Source organism: Poecilia reticulata, linkage group LG23 (assembly GCF_000633615.1).
Source record: "Poecilia reticulata strain Guanapo linkage group LG23, Guppy_female_1.0+MT, whole genome shotgun sequence".
NCBI lineage: Eukaryota > Metazoa > Chordata > Actinopteri > Cyprinodontiformes > Poeciliidae > Poecilia > Poecilia reticulata.
This window is the reverse complement of record NC_024353.1, coordinates 4,972,282-4,999,212: the sequence shown is the minus strand read 5'-3', so window position 1 is coordinate 4,999,212 and position 26,931 is coordinate 4,972,282. Positions and strand designations below refer to the sequence as shown.

At 39.6% G+C, this 26,931-nt stretch overlaps 1 protein-coding gene across 2 annotated transcripts in view; it reads right to left on the bottom strand.

Annotated features, from left to right (window-relative positions):
• Positions 1–26,931, bottom strand: part of plxna4 (plexin A4) — a 233,178-nt gene that overhangs the window by 182,962 nt on the left and 23,285 nt on the right. For both annotated transcript variants that reach the window (XM_008400677.2, XM_008400675.2), the window contains exon 2: positions 14,261–15,602. In XM_008400677.2, the coding sequence (XP_008398899.1) occupies positions 14,261–15,505 (1,245 nt within the window). In that variant the 5' untranslated portion in view covers positions 15,506–15,602. The remainder of the gene's footprint in view (positions 1–14,260; positions 15,603–26,931) is intronic.

Sequence of the window (26,931 nt, the reverse complement as noted above, 5' to 3'; positions counted from 1 at the left end):
TTTTTCCCCAACGTAAACTTGCAACAGACATTTAAAAAACATGTTAATCGCTATTAGTGTGAATGGAACATGCATTTCAAAAACAATTTTAGTTCAATTAAGTTAATTTACATAGTATAAATTCACATGTCATTTCAAGATACTTTGCAAAAAAAGTTATTTATATGCAATCATACACACATTGTGTCAACACAAGCATTTTTTTTTTTGGTATTCAGAAATAGCCTGAATTCTAAAGAAATATGACTTGTATCAGGTATTCATCAGTTTGTTATGTTGGAGGTAGCAAAAAAAATGAAAACAGGTTAGAGAAAGGAAGAAGACTGCAGTCAGGCTCTTGTTCTTCAACTGCGCCGGAGGCGGCTCTGTCAGGCTCTATTCCCCACCGTCCATCCAATACAACAGAAACTGCTGAAATGCTGGTGCAGCAAGACACCAAAGTGATTCAAAGTGAAATAAAAACAAAAAGAATCTTTCCTGCACTCAGGCAAATCACTGCAAAACGTTTGAGTTCACCACCTGGGCACAATATAACCTTGGTCTGACTGACCAAATGGGAAACAAACTAAAGTTAGAAAAGTACCTTCTAGATTAACATGCTGCTACTTCTAATGGATTCTAAATGGGTCAGCAAACTATAATTTATCTATCGTGAAATAAGCAAATCCAAGGGTATATTTTTTTTCTTCTTTCGTTAAAAAAGCTAAAATTTGTGTTGCGCAAAAGAGGAACTTGTCATAGGAACAAAAGAAACTTGCATGGTAGCAAATACTTTTCATATCACTTTGTTCAGGCTAAATCCAGAAAACCTGATACAAAATAGAATAACACTAAAATAATGCTTTTTAGCAAAAGGAATATCCCAGGTAGACCAAAACAAGGTGCATGAATGAAAATTATTTAGATACAAAATTGTTCCAAATCTAAAGCTTCCTTAAAGGTTATGAAAAAATCTGAGGGAATGCCTTTGAAGGAAGACAGGTCTTGTTGTTTATGTCTCATTTTCCATTTTTTCTTCCTCTAAGTGCACTCTGGGGGCTTCCGATAAATCGCGCAAGGCCATGGTCTCTGCTCAACCTATCACCGAGGGCCATCATCATCGTCAGAGCCCTTAGAACAAGATATACGGGAAATATGGGGTCTGCTTTCATTAGACAAATGGAACATAGCTGGTTAAGGGCACAAGCTGAAGGCTACAACGTAGGGTCATATGGAGTGGGATTAATGATTGATATAGACAACCTAAATGTGGGTCAGAAGCATGTCACACAATTGAAGGTCTGACATAAAGGCAGGGGTGAAAGTAAGGGGGTACGGCAGGGTACTGGGTACCCCTAAAAGATTTAGAGGGGGCACGCAGTACCGGCAAGAGAGGGGAGCGGCCGTCTGATGTAAAAAACAGTGGGTTCACTGTGCAGCCGCGAGTGCGCCCACTAATTAGCCGTGACTGATTTGTTTTTCCAAGAACAATCTAAAACAGACTTAATCAGTTAATAAATAACTTTTTTTTCCTATTTCATATCGTTTCTGAACTGTTCGTGCTTTGCTAGAGCAGGGGCGCAACACGTCGATCGCGGAAGGCATTAGTACAAACTGAACGCCGCCAGGACACTGAGAGCAGAACGTCCTCCTCTGACTCCCTGTCAAAACGTTCGTAACTTTATTAAAGAACAACAACAACAAAAATAAACAAAACGTCCATCCATCCATTTTCTTACACCCTTGTCCCTCAGTGGGGTCGGGAGGGGTGCTGGTACACCCAGCTGGTATACTCCAGCTAGCGGGGTACACCCAGGACAGGTCGCCAGTCTGTCGCAAGGCAACACAGAGACACACAGTACACACAACCATGCACACACACACTCACACCTAGGGGAAATTTTGGAGAAGCCAATTAACCTGACAGTCATGTTTTTGGACTGTGGGAGGAAACCGGAGTACCTGGAGAAAACCCACACATGCACAGGGAGAACATGCAAACTCCATGCAGAAAGACCGGGGCCGGGAATCGAACCCAGAACCTTCTTGCTGCAAGGCAACAACTCTACCAACTGCACCACTGTGCAGCCCCTTAACAAAACGTGTTGTTAAAAGCTAAAATGAATGGTTATATGCCAGACATGGAAAACTGGGATGCACTTCCATGCCATCATGTTCAGGATTTAGGTCTCATGGTTACATTACAGCCAGTGGGCTGAGGGAAATAAAACGTTATTTTGTAGCAATTCAAGCTATAAAGCTATACTGTATATATAAGGTAAGAAAAAAATATGGAAGGAGAGAGAAGTAGTTCAGTTATGATAGTTTGACTTTGACAACCTTAAGATGTAGATGTGGTGTGAAATTCTGTTTGTTTGTCATAGATGAGGTCATAGCTACAATGAGCTCCCTGTAGTTGTGGGGGAATGTCTTGCTTCTGATCGTTGCTAAGGAAACAGTCAAATCAGTTATGCATGACTCAAACTATTAACCCTTTGCAACTGCGTCAATCATTTGAGGCGCCATGACGGACTTCATAAGGGTATATTTTAGGAGGTTATGGATTAAAACAGGGATCTTAATGGTGAAATATTAAGTTTACATTGACAATGGTATATTAAAACCATTAACCATCTTTCATATATCAGGTTTAAAATTTTGAATCATACTTGACTTAAAAATACCTTAAAACTAAAATTAAGTGTAACTTACAGACATTTGCTGCTGTTGTTGTTGTAAATTGTGACAAGAAATTTTGCCTGCTTGGAGAAGAGCAAAGAAATAATTTTGGTTTAATAATTTTACATGTTAGCATAGAAATAGAATATAGGATGATCCCAAATAAATGACGCTGCCCCTTCATATTTGATGGGTTTTAAACGACCCACTCGAACACATTTGTTCTGTACGGTGCAGAAACGTAAACAATAGACAGAACGTAATGTCTTCCAGCTTTTTCTGTGTAACTGAGAACTCAACACCAACAGCAGCACAGCGTCAGCAGCCTACACTGCTGAGAGCTGGGAAGGAGATAAATGAGTCCATTTCTATGCTTTCCTGTAAACTGGTTATGAGTCTGTTGGTTTTTCACTTCTCTTGTATTCTAACTATTAAACCAAGTGGTAAACCACAAATTTGTCTACGCACCACAAATTTGGAACAAACTTCCAGAAAACTGTAAAACAGCTGAAACACTGGGAGCCATTAAAGCTCAGCTTAAAACCCGCCTGTTTAGAGTTGCTTATGGCTAAATTAGGTTTAGAGTGTGGGTTTTGATGTATTTGATGTTTTTATCTTTACTTCTCATCTAATTATTAACTTCTTTTTATTTCTCCTTCACCCTGTCTATGTAAAGCCCCCCCGGAAAACGTCCCAGTTAAACGAATCTATATCTAGGGGTGTGAGCATCCTTGTTAAATGACATCTTAACTAAAACTCTGAGGTGTGAGATGTTTAACTGAAGTCCTACAAGGGGTGTGGGTTTTAATGTTTTTATCTTTTTTAACCCGTTTTTTATTATCTTTGTCTTTCTAACTCTTTATTCCCTGTCACATGCTGTTTTTATTTTAATTATGTAAAGCACTTTGAAATGCCTTGCTGTTGAAATGTGCTATACAAATAAAATTTGATTGATTGATTAAACAAATGTTTATCTGTTTTTTTAAAAATTGTAGTTTCTCTCTTATGTCTCCATCAGATGAGCAGAAGTAGCAGCTTTTGGTGACATTATTATTAATAATAATTACATTGTTTTTGAATATGATGCAGGATTTAAAATGAACTGATGAAGATGGTCTAGTCTGGCCTGGGAGAGACGTCTATGGTTCCCTTCTGGACCTGTTACCCCATCAACCCGATGTGGAAGACTATGTTCAGAATTTAGGTCTCANGGCATCTCAACGTGTCAACATTGCAGCCAGTGGGCTGAGGGAAATACAGCTCCACTTTGTAGCAATTCAAGAGCTACACAGCTTTTATTGCAATTATATATATAATTATATATATATATATATATATAATTGCTTCTTTGTGTGCTTTATACTTTTGTCATAGTACCCCGAACAATTTAAAACTACTTTCACCCCTGGATAAAGGTAGAAAAAAATAAAAAGAAGATGGACATAGACCAACACTGACTGAGAATAAACAGAAGACAAATTTCTATGCAGGGCAACTTTTCCACAAGTTCCCAAATCTTCCCGTCTTTAACCAGAGATCTTTTAAGAAGAAGCTGTTGTCAGGAATGAGCATGTTGTGCTCCAAGTCCTGCTGTAGTCCTATGTTTGAGTAATGGTTTGCTGATGAGAACCAAGATCAGTCCTTACAATAGGTTTTAACAGCAACCAGTGCCTATGCTCTGATCTATTCAGTCTTATTCCTCGTTTATGGGACAGGTCAAAAACTCCCTCTGTTTTTTTTGGTCCTCATCAGTTATAGCTGAGGACATGACAGATTACAGCTCATCATTCCTGGGTTTAAAGGTTAACAGGATCTATCGGAAACAAAACTGAGTACTTGGCAGTATTTGGGCCTACGATGATTGAATGCTTCCTCCAGAGATAACAAGGTTCCCCTCATTTATTCAAAGATTAATTAATTTTTCAGAAAAGGCAAGTACTTCAAATCATTAGGAAATTAATTATCTGAACTCAGCCTAAATGGGACAAAAAAAAAAAACCTTGTATGTGAAATTTCTTTAGGTTACCCATCATCTTCATTATTTTCTTCAGGTTAGGCAGGAAGCAGACACCATGTTTTATTTTTTTAAACTAAAACAGCATTTGTAGTCAAGTAGCTAATGGCATCACTGTTGACCTTGATTTTGTCTCATGTGCATTTCTTAAATATTCAAAGATTTTCTAGATTTCCAATAAGTGAGTTAAATTTCAGGAGACATTTGTAATAAGAACAAACTTCTAATCTATTTTGTTCTATTTATTTATGTCAAACATCCAAAAAAAAAAACAAGGAACAAATGCTTGTCCAAGTAAGTAAAGCGCTCCAGAAGATTGATAGATCCATCATAAAGACAGAAGGACAGGAGAAGGGAGTCTATATTTGGGCAGAGGCCAGACACTGATGCAGAATCAGGTCACTCTCAGCCGTATCCATCTCTTTGCTTGTGTCTGGCTGCCAGCACCAACACAAAAAGAGCTCTCTTCTGGACCGTGCAGAGGGATCAGTAGATACAGAGTGTGGCAAAAAAAAAAAAAAAAAAAGAGAGCGGGCAGCAAGCACAAGGAAGCTAGAGTTGCTCAATGCGATTAGTGGGGGAGTGAAAGAGATCAGCACTCTAACATTCTCTGATGTATGGCCTGATCTGGGTTTGGACTGCTATAAGGACTTTTTCTACTCGCTGTAACTTCACCAAATTAATGGCACACGATCAACTGCAGCGACGCTTGGTATGTCGAAATTGAACATATTTTTTAAAAGTATTAATGTACTTTTGGTGGCACTTTTTAGCAATGTACTTAATTGACTTATTTTTAGGCAAAAAACAAAGGTGATTCGTAGAAATAAAAAGTTGTTTGCATTATATTTTTGTGCAAAGATTAATCTTCAAAACTATGCATATAGACAGAAGGAGAGGGACTACAAAAATGTATTCCAGCAGGCTTTATGTTCTTTTTGTGACTTTCCAAATGGGAACTAGTATTTTCCTCTTGCCCTGCTGTGCTAAATGACCAACCTGCTAAGATCATTGGAGGCACTGCATAATTCGTTCATGACTAAATGGCTTTGCTGTATTTAATGTGCTAAAATTATGTAAACATTAGATTTTCTCTTAACAAAACAATGGCTGTATGAGTCGTGCTGCAGAATTAATAACTTTGTGCTTCTTCACCTGTGAAGGTTTCTATGTAAATTAAATTTGCTTATTAGTTCATACAACCAACCTCACAAATACAGCCATCATGCCATGTAGAGTTTTTGGGGTTTTATAACCTTTCAAATTTATTTCTGTTTTAATTTTTATGCAAGTCTGTAATTTGCTTAAGTTGTTTTAATGCAGCAATGATGGAACAATTCTACTCTGAAGACTACAGTTGGGAATGTGCAACACCTGTCACTAGACATAACTTAGCTATACGGAAACTCACTCAATAATTAAAGAGGAAAAAATAAATAAAGTTTCCGATTTCCATCTGCCTCACAGCTATTTAGTTAAATGTAAAAATTTTAAGCAGGATTAAAAAGGTACACTAACAAAATGACCATAGCTTGAAAATCCCACCAATCTGTACATTAAATGGCATTTATGTGTGTAAATTACGCCGAGTACACACTTGTAAGGCTAGACGATAAACTTGATTTACTTGTGTGATCCGGAGGCAAAACATGCAAGTAAATCAACAATACGAGACAGTCTCATGATAAATTGTTCATTCATGTTTGCTGATGTTTTCGTCTGCCAACCATTAGTTATGCAGGTACAACAAATAAATATTTGCAGGGTGGGAAAAAATGAATCAAATCAGGAATAAAACAGCACGACAGGGTGAGACATCACTGCAGCAGGAGGCGGAAAAGACAGAAATAGAGGAAGGTGTAAGTTTAGAAGATGGTGAAGGGGAAAAAAATCAAAATCACAAATCAACCTTGAAGCTGTAAGGTGTGCTGAATTTTATGAAGGCACATCATTCTCCTGATGATTCAATGTTTTCTCTTTATAATGTACTACAGAGACTTTCACCTCTCTGTGGAAGAGGGAACATTTTATTCTCATCAAAAACGAACAGAAAATGAAAACATTTCGCCAGGAGAAACAGCCTTAGTGGGTCAATTACATAGAAAGTAGGGGTTTAGTGGATTGGCTTGTTTTAACGCATTTCATTTAACAGCTATTATTTGCTGCTATGTAAAAGCATTTACTCCTTATTTTGGCGTTTGCTTTCTTTATTGTACTTTTTGTCACAATTGTCTGATAAGACAATTATGTTTGTCTTATCAGACAAATATAAAGAAAAGTAAAATGTTTAAATTATTACTTTATTAGGGGGAAAGGGATCTCCAAAGCAACGTGGCCCACTATGGAAAATGCAACTGCTCCCTAAATCTAATAACTGCTCCCACCGTTGGAGGCAGAGGCTACCATTGATCTCTTGCAATAACTGGAAATTAGTCTTTTACATCACTGTGGACAAACTTTGGCCCATTCTTCTTTGCCAAATTGTTTAAATGTAACCATATCGGGATGTGAGAATGGACTACTCAAGGTTTAACGTCATGTCCCAGCCTGTTTCACAGACTGAACCTTTAAAGAGTAGAAGTCTCTTTTTACTATCAAATCATTAAACATTTTAAGGCAAATTAGGCCTGCAGCACTTTAGATGTTATTTCAGGGCTCTTTTTTGATAACCTGGATTAAGGTTATATACTTAAACTGCTTTCCTCTTATTGTGAGAGAAATAGAGAAAAAATACACCAACACCTAGCAGGGAAAGCTGAAGTTTACACATTTTTTTTTAGTTAAAACAGTAGAGTATGATGAAGAAAGCAGAAGACACTTGTTTAATCACAGAATAATGATATTGTGATTGATTCTGACCTTTAGCAAGTGGTATCATGTAAGGAGATTTAATTAGCGTGCCAGCCAGCGAGCAGAATAGCGGATATGTGCATGGAGTGAGGTGAAGTAGAAAGGGAGGGGGTTCAGTCTGGATGTCCTTAATGAATCTGCTAGCCTTTCCCTTCCTGAGGATGTGACCTAGACTGACTCATCAGCCGCAGCAGTAGCCAGTGACTGATTAAGCTCCACAATCAGACAGTGGAGCGATTGAGATGACCAGCACACAGGCCGCCATCATTCAAAGGCTGGTTAAGCATGTAACCAAATTTAAACAGGAAAAAAATGCAAAGGAAATTCCAGGTGAAAGCCAGAAGAAGACTATATTTAAAAGCAGAAGAGCTCCTTTCAAATGAAGGGTGATGTCCATGTGTTGAAGGGCTGTTAGAGATCAAGAAAGAGAGTCAAAGAAACAGCAGCGGGCCAACTAGAATAATCTAATTAATTGGGGAGAATTCAGAATGTGAAGTCGGTAGCACATAACAAATGTAGAAGAATAGCCCGTGGCATGTTAGTTAATGACATGTAATTAATGATCATTACTAGAAGGGATGATGGGATGGCCGTAGCCTGTCAGAGACTTGTGAACGACCTTGTAATTTTTCCGTCAGTCTTCGAGGGGTGGCAGGCTTCCCTTTGCTGCTTACAGAAATTGTTGTAAGAAATATAGGAATCTGAACAAAATCTAAAAAAGATTTGACACACATAAGGCTAGTATTTTTGTAAGATTGCGATGAAAAGGATAGGCAGAGGAAGAAAGTGGCCGAGGATGCAAGCGATGAATCAAGGATGAGAGAAAAAAAAAAGTGAGGGAATTTATTGCAATCCTGCTGTTTTGTTGTGTTTTTTTTCTGCTGACATAGTCAACATGGAGGGAACAGGCAGCGCTTTTTTTATAGGTCACATGCCACTTCACAATGATCTATGGATGCAGGCCCTTTGCAGAGTTATACTGTTGAGCATGCATTATGTGGATCAGCCAAGCATGGCCATTTGAGGCAAAGAGGAAGCAACCCCCCTTCACGTACACACTTGTTCTTTCCATGTATCCTCTCTCCCCTCTGCTGTACATTCCTTTTCTTCTCTGACTCCCTCTCTGCCTCTCTCCAGTGATGACAGAAAGCCTCTTAAAGATGGTGTGAAGCATCAAAGGTCTGGCAGGGGCAAATGTTTTATACAGCCCTAACAAAGACAGCAGCCTTGTGTCCCAGCACACACTTGCTTTAATTGTTTGATTATAACATTCTACAGATGCAAGTGTTATTATAAAAAACAAATGTTTAAAATGTTTAGCTTAGGTAAAACACGCAATTTACCCCCTTAATTGTCACCCTAAAAACACTTGCATAACTTGGTGATACTGATAACAGGGTTAAAAAAATTATGTTATGATAATTAGTGTATCATAACACTAATTATCATAATGTGATAATTAGTTTAATTAGTTTCTTTATCATAATGTAAAGATCATAATGTGATCTTGATTAAAGATCACATTATGTTACACATTAAGTGTTGTGTTTACTACAGTCATGGCCAAAAGTTTTGAGAATGATTCAAATGTTAATTTTTACAAATTAACATTTGTAAAAATGTTAATTTTTACAAATGATTTTTGTAATTGTTTGCCATTTTATAATTGCCATTATAAAATCTGAAATGCTTCAGATTTTATAATGGCAATTTGCATATACTCCAGAATGTTATAAAGAGTGATCAGCTTAACAGCAATTAATTGCAAAGTCAGTATTTGCCTAGAAAATGAACTTTATCCCCCAAAACACATTTAAACTTCATTGCAGCCCTGCCTTAAAAGGACCAGCTAACATCGTTTCAGTGATTGCTCCATTAACACAGATGAGGACAGGGCTGGAGATCAATCTGTCATGATTAAGTAAGAATGACACCACTGGACACTTTAAAAAGAGACTGGTGCTTGGCATCATTGTTTCTCTTCTGTGAACCATGGTTATCTCTAAAGAAACACGTGCAGTCATCATTGCACTGCACAAAAATGGCCTAACAGGGAAGAGTATCGCAGCTAGAAAGATTGCACCTCAGTCAACAATCTATCGCATCATCAAGAACTTCAAGGAGAGAGGTTCCATTGTTGCCAAAAAGGCTCCAGGGCGCCCAAGAAAGACCAGCAAGCGCCAGGACCGTCTCTTAAAAGTGTTTCAGCTGCGGGATCGGGCTACCAGCAGTGCAGAGCTTGCTCAGGAATGGCAGCAGGCAGGTGTGAGTGTGACTCTTAGAGCAAGGCCTGGTCTCAAGGAGGGCAGCAAAGAAGCCACTTCTCTCCAGGAAAAACATCAGGGACAGACTGATATTCTGCAAAAGGTACAGGGAGTGGACTGGTGAGGACTGGGGTAAAGTCATTTTCTCTGATGAATCCCCTTTCCGATTGTTTGGGACATCTGGAAAACAACTTGTTCGGAGAAGACGAGGTGAGCGCTACCACCAGTCTTGTCTCATGCCAACTGTAAAGCATCCGGAAACCATTCATGTGTGGGGTTGCGTCTTAGCCAAGGGAGTCGGCTCTCTCACAGTCTTGCCTAAAAACACAGCCATGAATAAAGAATGGTACCAGAATGTCCTCCAATAGCAACTTCTCCCAAACGTCCAAGAGCAGTTTGGTGTTGAACAATGCCTTTTCCAGCAAGATGGAGCACTTTGCCATAAAGCAAAGGTGATAACCAACTGGCTCAGGGAACAAAACATAGAGATTTTGGGTCCATGGCCTGGAAACTCCCCAGATCTTAATCCCATTGAAAACTTGTGGTCAATCATCAAGAGACGAGTGGACAAACAAAAACCTAGGAATTCTGACTAAATGTAAGCATTGATTGTGCAAGAATGGACTGCTATCAGTCAGGATTTGGTCCAGAAGTTGATTGAGAGCATGCCAGGGAGAATTGCAGAGGTCCTGAAGAAGAGGGGTCAACACTGCAAATATTGACTTGCTGCATTAACTCATTCTGTCAATAAAAGCTTTTGTTACTCATAATATGATTGCAATTGTATTTATGTATGTGATGAAAACATCTGACATACACGCAAGAAAACCAGAGGGCAGCAGATCATGTGAAAATATAATATTTGTGTCATTCTCAAAACTTTTGGCCATGACTGTACAATGTATAGGGTATAATATTGTATTATAAGGTTCATGCTGCCTTTTCATATTTTAATCCTCCTTCCTGATTTTTTTTGTGTGTGATTATTTTTGGTTATAACATTTTTTGCTTTGTGCATTGGTAATAAAAAAAAGTGATAAGGTTAGATTTAAAATATGCTTCTGTTACAAAAAAAACGAGAATTTTCATCCTCAAAAACACATAGCAACTAAAGTCTCACGTCTAACAAAATCTTACTGTTCATTTGCCTCAATATATATTGATAGATGTTTACTGGACTTCTCAGATGTGCGATACAAAACAAATATTGAGTTGTCCATATTTTGTACTTACTTGTGTATCTTCCTGTGTTTTTGTGCCAAAACACCATTCAACACACCATCTACAATGTAAAAACATGGTGGTGGTAGCATCATGCCACCCATATTTGTTAGATTTTATTTTATTTTTTAAATTAAGCCCAACTTATCCTTCTTTCTTCCCCTCCATAACTGTGAATTATTTTTGAGTTTGCCTATCACAAAAATTTAAAGTGTAAGGTGGTAAAATGTGAAATAATTTCACGAGTGTGAATATGTTTTGCAAGGCACCTTATTTATCTAACCCTTACGAGTTACTAAAGTGATGGTATAGAAAATATCCTGGTTCTGCCCATCATCCATTCCAAAGTGTTTAGGACTAACCACAAAGTATGAATATTTTTCTTCACCATCAAAAATGTGTGTGTGTGTATTTGACTACACAGTTAGCTAGCTCGCTCTAATGAGCCTAGGGGCTGTTCGGCCTCTCCCTAATTGGAGGAAAAACACATCATGTTCAAAATATGATGCTGTTTGAAAGGTTGAGAAAATAAAAGTGCAAGAGAAATCAAGAAAAGGAGAACAGGGTGTGAGATAGCAGAAGATACTGAGCAATGAAGAGGGCAAGATAAAAGGGAATCTATTTAATACAAGTCTCAGTATCATCTTAGCTCCCTCTCACACCCAGGGCTGACATGTAGTCCGCCATTAAAAAATAATAACAGCTGTCTGTACTATATCCCTAGGTCTACACTTTAAAGGACATGAAGACTGTCAATTTGATTGTACTAGATCCTTAAGAATTGTATCCTGTTCAAAGTGTCAAAGACAGTGTGTGGTTCTTTTTCTCTAACCAGATCGCTGACTTTAGTGGCAACAGGGATGACGGTGCTTTACAGTAAACAAGAGCTGCCTGCAAAAAACACAGGCCAACGTTAGCGCCTAGCACTTCACAATGATGCATTTTTCAGACTATGAGGTCAGATAAATCTTCAGAAAAAATAATAGGACTATGTGCATTTTAGATTGCGTGCTGTAAGAACTTTATTGTAGCTTTCTTAATAATTAACTTTAAGAAACTCCAGGTGAATTAACGTGCATGTTTGAATCAAGGGAAATGGTTAGCGATGCAATGAAAGTCATCGGTGAGGGGTTACGTTTTATAATCACAATCCTAATGTAGACCATGGAGTGCTTGTTACGTGGAGTGTGTATTTCTGTAAAACTTCCAGATTTTTCTAGATTCTGTTTTTTCCAGTTCTCAGTCGTTTAAATTAAAGCCATAAAAGTTCACCATTAAAAGGGCAGCAGAACATATGGAGGGGTAAGAGAAATATATGACACAAGGAAGTTAGACACATGGAATGCAAAACAAAGAGGAAATACACAAAAGAGAAAAGAGGGGAAAAGAAAGAGGGAGGACAAAAAGCACATTAGATTATAAAGAACAGAGGATGGAAAAAAGGAAGGACACCAAGACAAAAAACACCATGCAAGGAAGGAGACAAATATTTTTCCATACTGCTATTGTCTTTTCCTGTACTGCAAAATAATGAAATTCATTATTTTTCTTTTCTGCAGCAAGGACAGCCCTAATAAGCGTGCACACATTAGTTGACATCCATGTGATTTTTCTGATTCCTTAACTAGAGCATTTTTGAGAGCAGGAACCAAAAAAACCAGCCTGTCATTCTCTATTCTCAAAGCAACATGGCATTTTAAATGTGCAAGAGTGAGCAATGTGTGTTCACTCTTGCACAAATTGTGGCTGTTTCAGCACAATTTGAGAGTCATTAGTTTAAAGTACGTTACTGTTATGTGTGATATAGCATTTCTGGTCACGCGTCATTTAAAGTAGCAAAGAAATTAATCTGAGACAGACAAGCAAACATTCATAAACACAAACCGTGAGACATTAGCAAAAGAACCACGCCTGCAGACAATTCAGGTTAGCTTTGATTGTTCAAGAACAATCAAACAAATCATTCATTAGTGTGATAACAAAATATATACATCATCTTTACTCCATTTAAAGAAGCTTTTAAAAAGAATATTTTTAGGTAAATAAAAATGTGGATTCAAATAAAACTTTTTCTGTCTTGGTACAGAATTTTTTTTTTTTTTGCCCCACTCTAACTATGTCCGTTTTCTCAGCAGCCAAACCTGCACATATAGACATTCATGAGTGTCAGAACTCATCTATCCCAAGTCCAGTGTCACTTGTTCAGCAGGGTCTAATTTATGCAATGACGTTAGGTGCAATGTTTAAATGGCATCATTTCTCACCGCTAACCTCTTTGAGCTACTTCACTCTACTACTCTCCCTGCCGACAGCTCTACCCCAGGCGTGATTTATCAGGCCCTCAAGCTGCAGGCAACGGCACCCTGGCACGTGTGCTGTGCCAGAGACAGATTAATAGAGTAACACAGTTATTTGAGATCCATACACAAGTAGGGTCAACATCATAATGTCTCAGAGCAGTACATGGCTGAGGTCAGGATAATATGTTCTCAGCACCATCAAGATGAAATTTATATCTCGGAGTTACGGCTATGGCAGAGTCATCACTTCCTGGATAACAGCATTTAAAATTATTTCATACAGTTACACAGTTTTGATTGAAATAGTTTTTTATTCTAACCATTCAGCAGCATCTGGGAGAAGAGTAGTTGAGGAAAGAGTTGCGGTTCCTGGGGAAGGTAGCCCAAGCATCCAATACCCAATTTAACCTTATTTGTTATGTGCGCAAAGAGAGAAATCAAATGAACTGAACCACTGAATTTGTAATGCTGTTATGGAGAATAAAATTATGGTAATTTGGCACACTGTTCAGCTGCACTGTTTAAGGGGTGAGCAGATTCAAACAGGCAGTGGATGGTTAACATCTCATTGCGACTGGAGGGATTATGAACCCACTGAAGAACATTGTGTTGGTAACTCCCCTTGTGCAGCAGAGCTCGTTAGCGAAACATCGGTGAGAATCGCGTCTAATATTCCCCAGAGACACTTGCATATAATTAGAATAACTAGAAACAATATGCGAATTGTTTTTTTTTTTTTTATGACCAGTTAAGTATATTTTAAAGACACACATACCATGCTGGAAATGAAAAAGGAAAATGCAAAAAATCTTCAAAGAAACCTTTAGAAATTATAAATCAAATTTCGCTTGATGTTCTTAGATGTCTAACTTGGTTCTGAAATTCCATCATGTCATCATAAAATTGTCGCAACCAAAAATCTCACATTTGCATTTCGTTCTTAGCATACTCACCGCACTGCTGCAACGAACATCTTTGACTTTCAGCCAGGCCAGATCCAGCGTGCCCTCTCCCTTGTAGCAGGACTGCAACCTTTCCTTGATTTTCTCATTGATCTTTCGAAGTGAAAAAACACACAGAGCAGAGTCCTGAGGGGCCTGCCTCGGACGCCTCTTCTGACCTCTTGAGAAGATGGCAAAAAGCACATAGTCATCTGGGGCCATGTCCAGTGAAGGTGCAAGGATGGAACCAGCTTTCGATAAGTAGGCTGCTTCAAGTAATCTGTACTCCACGTTGCCACTTATGCACCCAATCGGGACCTCGACGTACGAGATGAATGCTGTGTCTGCCTTGCAAAGGCGAACTATCTTGGATGTGTACACCTGTTCCCGACCAGCAGAAGAGGAACCTGTGGTTGGTCCACCTCCCATTTCGGGCTGCAAAGTTAGGAAGTAGACAAAATTCCCACTGGCAAAGCCATAAATGTAATATATGTCAAAGTCAGGGATAACGGTGAATGTATCCGAAGGGATCTTAATCATAGAGGCCACAAACTCATCATGGAAGACGTAGGCAAACATGCCATCCTCCTCTGAGTTTCTTGCCAGTTTTCGGCTAGAGATGGTAGGGAAGTACTCTGGCTTACCATCGACTGCTGTGGCTACAAACAACATATCTGGAGAGGCATTGCCATAGGAAACAATGACACCAAACACAGAGCCACTCTCATTCACACCAGAGAGGTAGTGCTCTTTCTTGTGGAAGGGCTCTCCCAGTTTGAAGAGGTCATCGAGACGGAGGAGTTTGCAGATGCCCTGGTAGAGGCTGCCACAAGCCAGCAGCCGGTTCTCCCTGTAGTCCATCAAAAGCATCTTGTTTACATTGTTGGTAAGCGTCAGTGGCTCGCTGCAAGGCTGAACAATACGTGGTGGGTAGCACTTGCGGTTGTCTTCATCTGGACCAGTCTCATGGAACAGTTGAAGCTTCAAACTTGGAGACAGTTTGTATATGCGATTAACTGCTCCCAAATAAACGTTGCCATTGCGGTAGTCCACAGCAAGATGGTTAAATGTCCACTGCGGGTCCTCGGCATAAAATGAGGCGTACCCCTCCTCTTGGAGCAACGCTGTGATCACTTGGGATCCGGCACTGTGGGCCTGTGGGGCTTGCACCACAGTCTGTGATGCCGCAGGAAGCACCAAACTAAACAGGAAGCAGCATAAGAAAAAGTAGGTCCGTGTTTTTTTGTGAGATGTCATGGCTGTGCTGACGGTTGACGGTTGAGGAGAGGGACAGAGGCACAGTCCAGTACCGTTGCAGGATCAAGCCCGTTTTGAGATGAAGGACATTATGCACCTACAGAGAGGAAGAGGAAAAAACAAGTGAAATTTGGGAAATTAACTCAAATATTACCAGCAAATTACTTTAAAATAAAGTGGCTCTTGCTCTAATTTCATCTGGCACAGATTAAAACAGAGCAAATTAAAGTTTTAAACAGGTGTACATGCCATGTGTTAGAGACCCTAAAGCAATCTATATTTAGATCAATGAGCTAGACAAAAAAAGAGACAAAAATTAAATGAAATAAATAGTTTTTCATTGTTTAATCTGTTGCTTTGTGTCAAACTATTAAATCAGGTACAGAATGTGGGACAGGAAACAGGAAGAGTAATGCAACGGAGGTGATCAACATGGCTCTGCACCATCTCTCTGCATGGACCTCCTGCCTCTCTCCATCTTTATTTGCCTTTCTGCTCCAGCCTCCATGCCCCTAATTGATTCTCCCCTTGGAGTAACAATCTGCATGCTTTGGCGATTTCTCTCTTCTCTCCCAATAGGGCAGCTTACCTGCTGACACCGCTAGCAAAGAAAAAGGACCATCTTTCGCTCTTTAAATTACCTACACTCACATATCCACACACAAAGAGGAAGGTTTATGAGCCAAAGAGGAACAATTACGTTAGAAATGCTGGCAGTTGCAAAAATAAGCTTCCCTTTAGACCTAAGGTCATTTGCACAACCTCCCCATTACCAGTACAACTATTGTAAATTCACACTACTGAAGGCATTCTTGTAAAGCATAGAAGCACTTGTAAACAATACATCCAACAGTCAATATAATGGATATTCTAGGCAAATAAGATGTATCAACATTAATTTAATCTCAAATAACTGGTTTTCATATAAATGTATCTTTGTGAAAGAATATTGATAAGGAGGGGAAAATAATTAATCGCCACAAATCATAAAGCTACATAAAAGCTTTTAAGCTTCATTTCTAAACAACATAGCACAAATCTAAACTTCCATATTTATTATTATCATTATTATGATTAGACATCAGGAACGTTCCTAACCAATGACTGCAAACAATATCCAGCATTATCTTGCCACAAATCCCATTTCAGGGCACATCCAAACATTCATCAGGCATGGTGGAGGAAAATGCAACCTCTCAACAGAATTGACACTCTCAATTTCTCCATGAAGACAGAAAGAGAGCAAGAGCAAAGCAGAGCGAGCTCACAGCACATGATAAGAGGTCCAGAGCTGATGATGAGAGGAATACAAACTGATCCAGAGATAGGTGAGGCATGTTCGGCTGTGTGTGCCGAGAAGCATCGTTAGCATAGACGAAACAAAGGAATGAGGTTGCAAGGTGAGAAAGAATGGAGACCAAGAGAGTAAAATATGAAATACCTCTGCAAGGTACATGAATTAATATGAGACCCAGATTGGAAGGCTAAACCTGCTAAGTAAAAGGTTAAGTTTTTGATTAAGGCATAGATACAGCATTTAGTAAAACCACCCTGTAATATATTTTCATCCAACTACAACCAGTTCTAATGTGTTTTTAAAAGAGATAAATATCCATGGCTTTGTTTTCCAATTCATTTTACCGATAATACTCTGAAAAGTACGGTGTGTGTTTTTATCGAGTCCCCAAGGAACCCACCCACTGCTTAGGGTTTTTTGGGAAGTGTCTCACACAGTTTTGGGCATCTAAATGCTGAATTAATGAACACTCTTTGCAAAATGGCTCAAGCTCAGTGAGACTGAATGGGGATGGTCTGAACAGCAATTTCTCCACATTTTTGTTTCCAAAAGTGGAAGGTCTGGACTTTGACTAGGCCTTTTTGCACTAAATATGCTGTCATTTATCCTGCTGGAATTTGGACCTCCTGACTCACATGGAAACTCTGACTAGCTTTTATGTCCCATTGAAGAAAAGTATCTGCAGAGAATGAGTACCATGTTGCACCCCAAGGATACATAATGTGGAGTGCTTGTTTTCTTTCACACAAAGTGATTTATAGGTATGCCAAAAAGTCACACTTGATGTCACCTAGTCAGAGTTATCTCAGACATCATGGTTATAACAGGGGGCCTTAGAAAAGCTGCTGCCACCTTAAAGACTGTCAGCAGGACACCCAGTCCATAAGGTAAATCAAAAATAATAAAAGAGTAATTAATGTCACATTGAGAAGATCAATGGTCAAGCAAATCTGAGCTGACATTTTCCTGCAGATTAATAAAAACAGGAAAATAGCAAAAGCAAAGAAATCTGAGAAATTGGACTAAAGTCATGATGATGATGGAGACAGGGAGCTTGGTAATCCTTTATATTCACCTATTCTCCTGTGTATAAACACAACTGCATTCACACTCAGCTTAAAGCTACAAACTAAAAATAAAAACACTATAAAAAACAAGACAAAAGCTTCATGCAGATTCCCTCAAGAAGTGCAAGTTTGGCAGTTGTAAAGCATTAACGCTCTAAAAACACCTCATCAGTGATGCCCCTGCAAAGGCAGCGTGTCTGCCACATAAATTTGTTGCTGAGACGCAATTATCCTCACTGATGGAAAGGAGGGGGGAAACTCATTTAACTGCTGTTTGCCTTTGCCTGCTAATCATCAAACTCCATTAATTAAAGCTTGCTCTGGTTCTGAGGATTTATACATCAGACAAGATGCACATACACACACACGCAGACATAAAGAGGGACTGACATTCTAAAGCATAGTTGATCTTTAAATTCATGTGCTGTTGGTGTCTGACTTTTTCTCTGCTCTTTCTGCATTCTTTATAAATTCAGATGCAATACTTGAGCTAAAAACGAGGAACTGCGATTGTTCAAAGCAAATGCAAATTGACGGTATGGAAGCTATTATTTTACAATAATAAAATAATAAAGTTTTGTTTACTTTCGGAAAGGTGAGACACTACGTGTCAACCCAGAAAATATATACAATAGGATGCAGAATCCAGAAGATCTGCAGGTTCTGTGATGCTGGTGTCATTTCTAACCAATGGATAAATATAATTACATGATAAATTGAGAATGAGGAGTTCATAGCAACATTTTGGTCAACGTTTTTTTAACAAAATGCTGCAAAAACAATGCACTCTAGGAAAAGAAAATGCAAAAAACATGTAACATACATATTCTTTTGTATACATAGATATTTGAGTAAAAGTAGTAGATCTAATTCTCCACCAATAATTTGGAAGGATAATTTCTACATAGTTTCTTAGCAGTGACATTCCTGTGGTCTTCCATCATCCTGTTGCCTTTACTAATAATTGACTGATCTTTGTGTATGTAGTCAGTCGACTCTTGTTTTATCATTTATTATTCGTGTATGTATGTGCCACCCTTTTGCAAATTTGCAAAAATTGCAAATTAAACTCTATTGACTTATTTTACATGCGAATATACATCAGTTATAGCAGAAATAATAAAGTGACAGAAAACCTAATCCAGTTTCTTCCTTAGTGAGATTCTGACACTGGGAGCAGTTTACTGGTTTCTCAGTCAGAAGCTGGTTGCAAACCTGAGGCCAGCAGGTGTCAGTCAGTCATGGTAGATCTGAAATCTGGTTTGATGACCTCAAACTACAGACTGATAGGAGGAACCAAAAAGCCCAGTAAAGGTAAAGGCAAATCTTCTGAAGTTGGAATATAATTAATTTAATTTCACATAATTATCACAGTAGAATGTCTTAAAACCTAATGACATATTTGTCCTATTTGATGTTTGTTGTGACGTATGCTCACAAACCAACGAGGTAATTAGTCAATTTTTGTCGTTTATTGAACGTTCAGAAACTACAGCAGGTGTAATGAGCCACAGCAAAGGTAAACAAAGGTAAAACAATCTGAAAAGACGATCAACTCAAAACCATTCCTACCTTTTTACTCTCTGTCATTTAAGCACACCAGTTGCCGTGGCAACCGCCTGCGCCCCGCAAGCCAAGCAAAGATTACATTAACCCTTCTAGACCGGAACGTGTCGCCGACAACTTGGCCAAATTTGCAGTACCGTAATTCCGCCACACGTAGCGCTATCTAAAACCTTTCCGCGATCGACCGGTTGATCGACGTATTGGGCACCCCTGTTTTAGATGTTCCCGCTTCAGCACACGATTTCAATTGATGGCTGATTTACAGGGTTTTGCTAAATTGCCATAATTTGAACAAATCCATCCACTTTAGATGGATGGATTTATAACATATATAACATAGCTCAGACACCCTACAGAGAAAACCCATTTCGGCCACTTGCATCTGCGACCTCCTTCTTTCGGTCATAATCCAAAGCTCGTGACCATAGATGAGGGTAGGAACATAGATCGACCGGTAAATCGAGGGCTTCGCTTTTTGACTCAGCTCTCTCTTCGCCACAATGGACAGGTACAGCGTCCACTTCACTTCAGACGCTGCGCCAATCTGCCTGTCGATCTCCCACTCCCTTCTTCCCTCATTCATGAACAAGATCCCGAGATACTTAAATTCCTCCACTTGTTATCCTCCCCCACCACCGGAGCCAACTCACCACCAGGTAGTGGTCAGTAGACAGCTCCGCTCCTCTCTTCACCCAAGTGTCCAAGGCATACGGCCACAGATCTGACAAAACAAGTTAGTCATCGAACTGTGGCCTGGGGTGTCCTGGTGTCAAGTGCACATATGGACACCCTTTTGAATGAACATGTTTGTTATGGACAATCCATGATGAGCACAGAAGTCCAACAACAGAACTCCACTCGAGTTCAGATCGGGGGGGGGGTCTGTTCCTCCCAACCACGCTCCTCCAGGTCTCACGTCATTGCCCACGTATTCATTGAAGTCCCCCAGCAGAACAAGGAGTCCCCAGGAGGGGCAGTCTCCAGTACCCCCTCCAAGGACTCCAAGAAGAGTGGGTAATCTGAACTGTTGATTGGCCCGTAAGCACAAACAACAGTCACAACACATCCCCCACCCGAAGGCGGAGGGAGGCTACCCTCTCGGTGCCTGTACATTGGGGTAAGCCCCAATGTACAGGCGCCAAGATGGGGGGCAACAAGTATGCCCACTCCTGTCCAGAACCTCTCACCATGGGCAACTCCAGAGTGGAAGTATGTCCAGCCCCTCTCAAGGAGTCTGGTTCCAGAACCAGAGCCATGCGTCGAGGTGAGACCAACTATTTTTACCCAGTGGATGCCTAACAAACAAAAACAAAACTTGAGTTCATAATATAAATAAGTGTCTGATGACCTGGCGACAAAAGATGTTAGAGTCGGATTGTCTGGGGACGAAGGAGACCTGAGCTCGATGGCATCAAGTTCCCATGCCTCCGCAGTCCTGTGGGCCTCAAGCTCTCATGCCAACATCTTTCAAGCGTTAAGCTCTTCCGCCATCAGCCCCCAAGTGTCAAGCTTCCCTGACACTGCAGTCCTGTTTTCCTCAAGCTTTTCTGCTACTGACAATCAAGCATGAAGCTTGGAGCCCTCATGACACTTCTTTATTTAGAAGTACCATCTTTTAACCCAGTTCCAGAGACTGTCTGGTACATTTTCAGAAGTGTATTGGTGAAGCCTCCGGCCTCACGTCTGAATACAGGCAGTTGCTTCTCTAGCTGGTCTGAAACCAACTGGCTGTCTTTGTAGGTTTCCTCTTCAGCTGGCTGCTGTTCCTCTCTGTCCCTCAACCTCAGATGTTCCACTTCAAGTTGCAGGTTGGTCTTTATATGCTCCAAGGTGCCTCTTTTCTGCTCCAAGATGGTGTTTATCTGCTCCAGGGCGGTGCTTATCTGCTCCAAGGCGATGATTTTCTGCTCCAAGGTGAAGATTTTCTGCTCCAAAGTGGGACTTTCTGCTCCAAGGTGGGACTTTTCTCTTCCAAGGTGGTACTTTTCCAAGGTGGTATTTTTCTGCTCTAAGGTGGTGCTTTTCTCTGCTCCAGATCGGTCTTTTCTTTCTCCAGGGTGTTGCTTTTCTTTCTCCGGGGTGATGCTTTTCTGCTCCAAGGTGGGACTTTTCTGCTCCAAGGTGGAACTTTTCTGCTCCGAGGTGGAACTTTTCTGCTACAAGGTGGTGCTTTTCTTTCTCCAGGGTGTTGCTTCTCTGCTCCAAGGTGGGACTTTTCTGCTCCAAGGTGGGACATTTCTCTTCCAAGGTGGTACTTTTCTGCTCCAAGGTGGTGCTTTTCTGCTGCAGATCGGTCTTTTCTTTCTCAAGGGTGTTGCTTTTCTGCTCCAAAGTGGGACTTTTCTGCTCCAAGGTGGAACTTTTCTTTTCCTAGGTGGAGCTTTTCTGTTCCAAGGTGGCACTTTTCTGCTCCAGATCACCCTTTTCTTTCTCCAGGGTGTCACTTTCTGCTCCAGGGTGGGACTTTTCTCTCTCCAGGGTGGGACTTTTCTGCTCCAAAGGGGGGACTTTTGTGTTCCAGGGTGATGCTTTTCTGCTCCAAGGTGGTGCTTTTCTGCTCCAGATCGGTCTTTTCTTTCTCCAGGGTGTTGCTTTTCTGCTCCAAGGTGGGACTTTTGTCTTCCAAGGTGGGACTTTTCTTTCTCCAGGGTGTTGCTTTTCTGCTCCAAGTTGATGCTTTTCTGCTCGACGGTGGTGCTTTTCTGCTCCAGGGTGTTTGCTTTTCTTTCTCCAGGGTGTTTGCTTTTCTGCTCCAAGGGGGGACTTTTCTGCTCCAAGGGGGGACTTTTCTGCTCCAAGGTGATGCTTTTCTGATCCAAGGTGATGATTTTCTGCTCCAATTGGGACTTTTTTGCTGCAAGTTGGTACTTTTCTCTTGCAAGGTGGCACTTTTCTGCTCCAGATCGGTCTTTTCTTTCTCCAGATCGGTCTTTTCTTTTTCCAGGGTGTTGCTTTTCTGCTCCACGGTGATGCTTTTCTGCTCCAGATCGGTCTTTCCTTTCACCAGAATGTTGCTTTTCTGCTCCAAGGTGGGACTTTTCTGCTCCTGTGTGATGCTTTTCTGCTGCAAGGTGGGATTTTCTGCTTCAAGGTGGGACATTTCTGCTTCAAGGTGGGACTTTTCCAAGGTGGTGCTTTTGTGCTCCAGATTGGTCTTTTCTTTCTCCAGAGTGTTGCTTTTTTGCTCCAAGGTGGCACATTTCTTCTCCAAGTTGGTACTTTTCTGCTCCAGATCTGTCTTTTTTTTATCCAGGGTGTTGCTTTTCTGCGCCAAGGTGGGACTTTTCTCTCTCCAGGGTGGGACTTTTCCAAGGTGCCACTTTTCTGCTCCAGATTGGTCTTTTCTTTCACCAGGATGTTGCTTTTCTGCTCCAAGGTGGGACTTTTCTGCTCCTGTTTGATGCTTTTCTGCTTCAAGGTGGGACTTTTTTGCTTCAAGGTGGGACTTATCTCTTCCAAGGTGGTGCTTTTCTGCTCCAGATTGGTTTTTTCTTTCTCCAGGGTGTTGCTTTTTTGCTCCAAGGTGGCACTTTTTTCTTCCAAGGTGGGACTTTTCTGCTCCAGATCGGTCTTTTCTTTCTCCAGATTGATCTTTTCTTTCTCCAGGGTGTTGCTTTTCTGCTCCAAGGTGGCACTTTTGTGCTCCTGTGTGATGCTTTTCTCTTCCAAGGTGGGACTTTTCTCTTCCAAGGTGGTGCTTTTCTGCTCCAGATCTGTCTTTTCTTCCTCCAAGGTGATGCTTTTCTGCTCCAAGGTGATACTTTTCTGCTCCAAGGTGATACTTTTCTGCTCCAAGGTGATACTTTTCTGCTCCAAGGTGATACTTTTCTGCTCCAAGGTGATACTCTTCTGCTCCAGATCAGTCTTTTCTTTCTCCAGAGCAGTGAATTCCTTCTCCACAGTGGCATTTCTCTGATCCAAAGCAGACTCTTCCTTCTCCTGGGTATTGTTTTCCCTCTCCAGGGCAGTGTTTCTCTGCTCCAAGGTAGTGTTTGTCTTCTCCAGGGTGGTGCTATCCTCCTTTAATGTTCTGTTTACTTCAAACAGTTTTTAAAACGTTAATCTTCCGCTCCTCGTTTGCTTTAATCAGTCCCCCTCTCTCAATAGCCATAATGCCAACTTCTTTCCAGATGCCATGGAGCTTCTGTGCCTCTGTAGCTAAGGCCCGTTGTGTCTTCTCATTCTGGGAATGAGAAGACGAGGCGTTATTGCTCTGACTCATTAATCTTCAGATCCTCATTTGCTTTAATCAGTCCCCGTCTCTCAATAGACATAATGTCAACTTCTTTCCAGATGCCATGGAGCTTCTGTGCCTCTGTAGCTAAGGCCCGTTGTGTCTTCTCATTCTGGGAATGAGAAGACGAGGCCTTATTGCTCTGACTCATTGTTGATCCTTGTATTCTGGACAAATACAAAAAACTGCTCAATGATTTCCATTATTTGTTTGTTAGGATTTGCCTTTTTATCTTGAAAAGCTTTCATTTTCAATATCTTGTTAGAAGACAATCCTTGTACTTGCTCTCCGGCTTCAATTGATGTCACTACCTAAGCATAGCAGGTAGAAAACTGTTTAAGTCTGAAAAAAAACTTTATACAGAATGTAGAAGACCCCCCCAATTCAAGGATTTTGGCTTTACTGATCAACAGGTTTATTGAGAGTAAATCCTACATTCACTATTGAAATAGACTTATTCAAAAACCAAACCAGTATTCTTAAACAATTAAGCTAATTTACAATTCCAAATCAATCAATAAAAGAAATATCCTTATTTACAAAATAAATGCACCTTGTGCCTCTATCAAGGGGGCCGTTAATAAGATATATTTTACTAACTCTGTTGCAACTTGTCTTCCGCTCCGTTGTTAAGCTGCTGTTCTATAATATAAACAAAGGAAGCTGTCTTATCTAAATAAAAGCATCAAGTTAAAAACTGGAAGTCAATCATAAACTATACAAAATAAAATGTGTAGTTTATTTGTTGCAATAAGTACAACAAATAATACAACAAATAACCCCAAATAACTTGGGGATAGTTACAGGTAATAAGACCAAGACTGAAATCCGCACTTCAAATCACGTGATTCCCATGTGATGCATTCATGTGCATCACATGTATATCACGTGCATTACGTTTCATATGTGTGTCACATGTGATACACATTGACACATAAGATATGTGAAACCCATGTGGATCACATGGTACACATATTTGCAACGCATGGATCAGGTATGAAATAGTTGAAAATACATACAATTCTAAAATAATGGGACCACATTTTTTTTTACAATGAAAATTTCCAAATTTTTCATATTATTCACTTTTCACAATATGGGCTGATATGAGGTCACATGTCAATCTCATAATTTTATAAGACATAACTGCATGCTGAAGTAAACTTGTCGCTATGAATCAAGACTTCCAAGACAAGTATATATGTCCACAAACAATTTATTTACGTTTAAAACTGTTGAGAACCAGAAACAACTTTTAATATCCAAACATGACACCATACAGATTTGCTCCAAATCAGGCCCAGACAAACGTGTGGAAACTGGATGTGTAAAAACAGGTTTAAATACCATCAGTGCCAGACCAGAAAGCCTCAGGTAAAACCTCAGTGACTGGTCCTTCACGTTGTTTCAGGAGAGACCAATGGCGTAAATCCCATCTCATTATTGGGGGGACCATAAACAGGAAAATTTTTTAAGAGCAATTTTGGGGGATCGGCAAAGTTACAGTAAAATGTAAAATATGGTTTACATTTTTTTGTGTGTGCGTTCAATCTGCAGTATCAAAAATTACTAGCAATGAATAACAAAAGTGTTTTTCTCAGTTAACCTGTTGAGATCCATAGAAGTTAAACTAAGATTCAAATGTTGCTCAGATATGAGTTTGGTTCAGTCCCACAGATCTAATCTCTGCTACACCTTTACAAAAACTTAAGGCTCTAAATAAGTTTTAAGTAATTCCACTTAATAAAATTCCTCATAAATATTGATTTATTGTAGTGTTTCTCAATACAAGTTATGCATTATTTAAATAATGCATAACTTGCTGAATAATGCATAACTTGCTAACTTGCTAAGTTACTTTAAAATAAAACTTTTTATTTTATTTTGGGAGGGGGAGTCATTTTCTGGATGGTTGAAAATCTATGAATATGTAGAAATTGAATTTCTGGGAAGTATCATAACTTAAACTTAAAGGTCAGCACCAGAGTTTTCTAAAAAAAAAAAAATCAGATTTTATTTTGTGGTTTTAAAGGCTCTACGTTGAAGATGGTAAGAAATAGAGGCACACTTTATTTTGTTTACTGCCAGCTGCAACAGCCCCTTTGGTCTAGGCTCCCATACAGAGCTGTCAGCTAGTGCTAATGCTCAGCCGCTCCCTCTCGTTTCAAACTCTCCTTATTAAAGTAAGAGTTAGAAAGCTAAATATAATTGAAATATTGGCTACCTTCAACAGAAAAAGGAGCAAAGTCTATGAAAGCAATGTAGCAGTTTTCCCAGTTTTGATTTCCAAGGCACAATGTGGCAGTTTATCATGATTCAGCCATAGTAATGAAATAAACTCTGGATTGAATTTTATTGTCAACGAGTTTCTTCCTATTGAGCAGGGAAAGTAAATAAAATGTTTTACATGTCTTTTGCTTTAAGTATTTACTTACTGGAGGATTTTTTTGTTTGTGCTGCAGAGCCACAGCAACAGCTAGCTCCTCTCCTCATGTCAGTGTCATTCAGCAGACAGTTGTTGCCATAGACATGAATACGTAGACGCCTCATGCTTCGGCCGTTGCTGCAATACGCAACAGTGTTCGCCATATTGAATGTGGCCTATGTGCTAGTAAGCCAATACAAGTAAATGGACCGGACTTCAGAAAGTGCCGTTCTACTAAGTATTTTAAATTAATACCCGTCATTGACACATTATCTCACTTTTACACAAATATATTTGGTAATAAAATAAATGACTAAAGACAAAATTTCTGACTTTTAATGTGATTATTTAATTGTTTTGGGGCATTTCTGAATAAATAGCACAATGTTTTTATTTGATAGAAATGATTGATAATTTTTATATCGACATCAATGAACACACACTTTTACAGTGTTTTATTGAAGAATATATTTACATAATTCCATAACTTAATGTACATTTAATGTTTCAAGACGAGAAAAAAATAATTTTCTTCCATTTATTTTTAGACATTTTTCCGAAATGACTTGATTTATAAATCAGTCATTATCAAACAGTTAAAATAATTCTGAGTAAATTATTTTATTTTATTTTATTACATATGTTGCATGTAATGTACACTAATACTTCAGATTGAGATATTTAAAAATACACAAAATGTGAAAGAATAAAACTTTTATTTATTATAACTGGGAACACTGGCCACAGGCAGGGCTTCAGTCTGCTGGTCACACTGGGAGAACCCCAGTGACTTCTGAGACCTCCTGGTACACAGGCTAAAACCAAGGATAAAAAGAG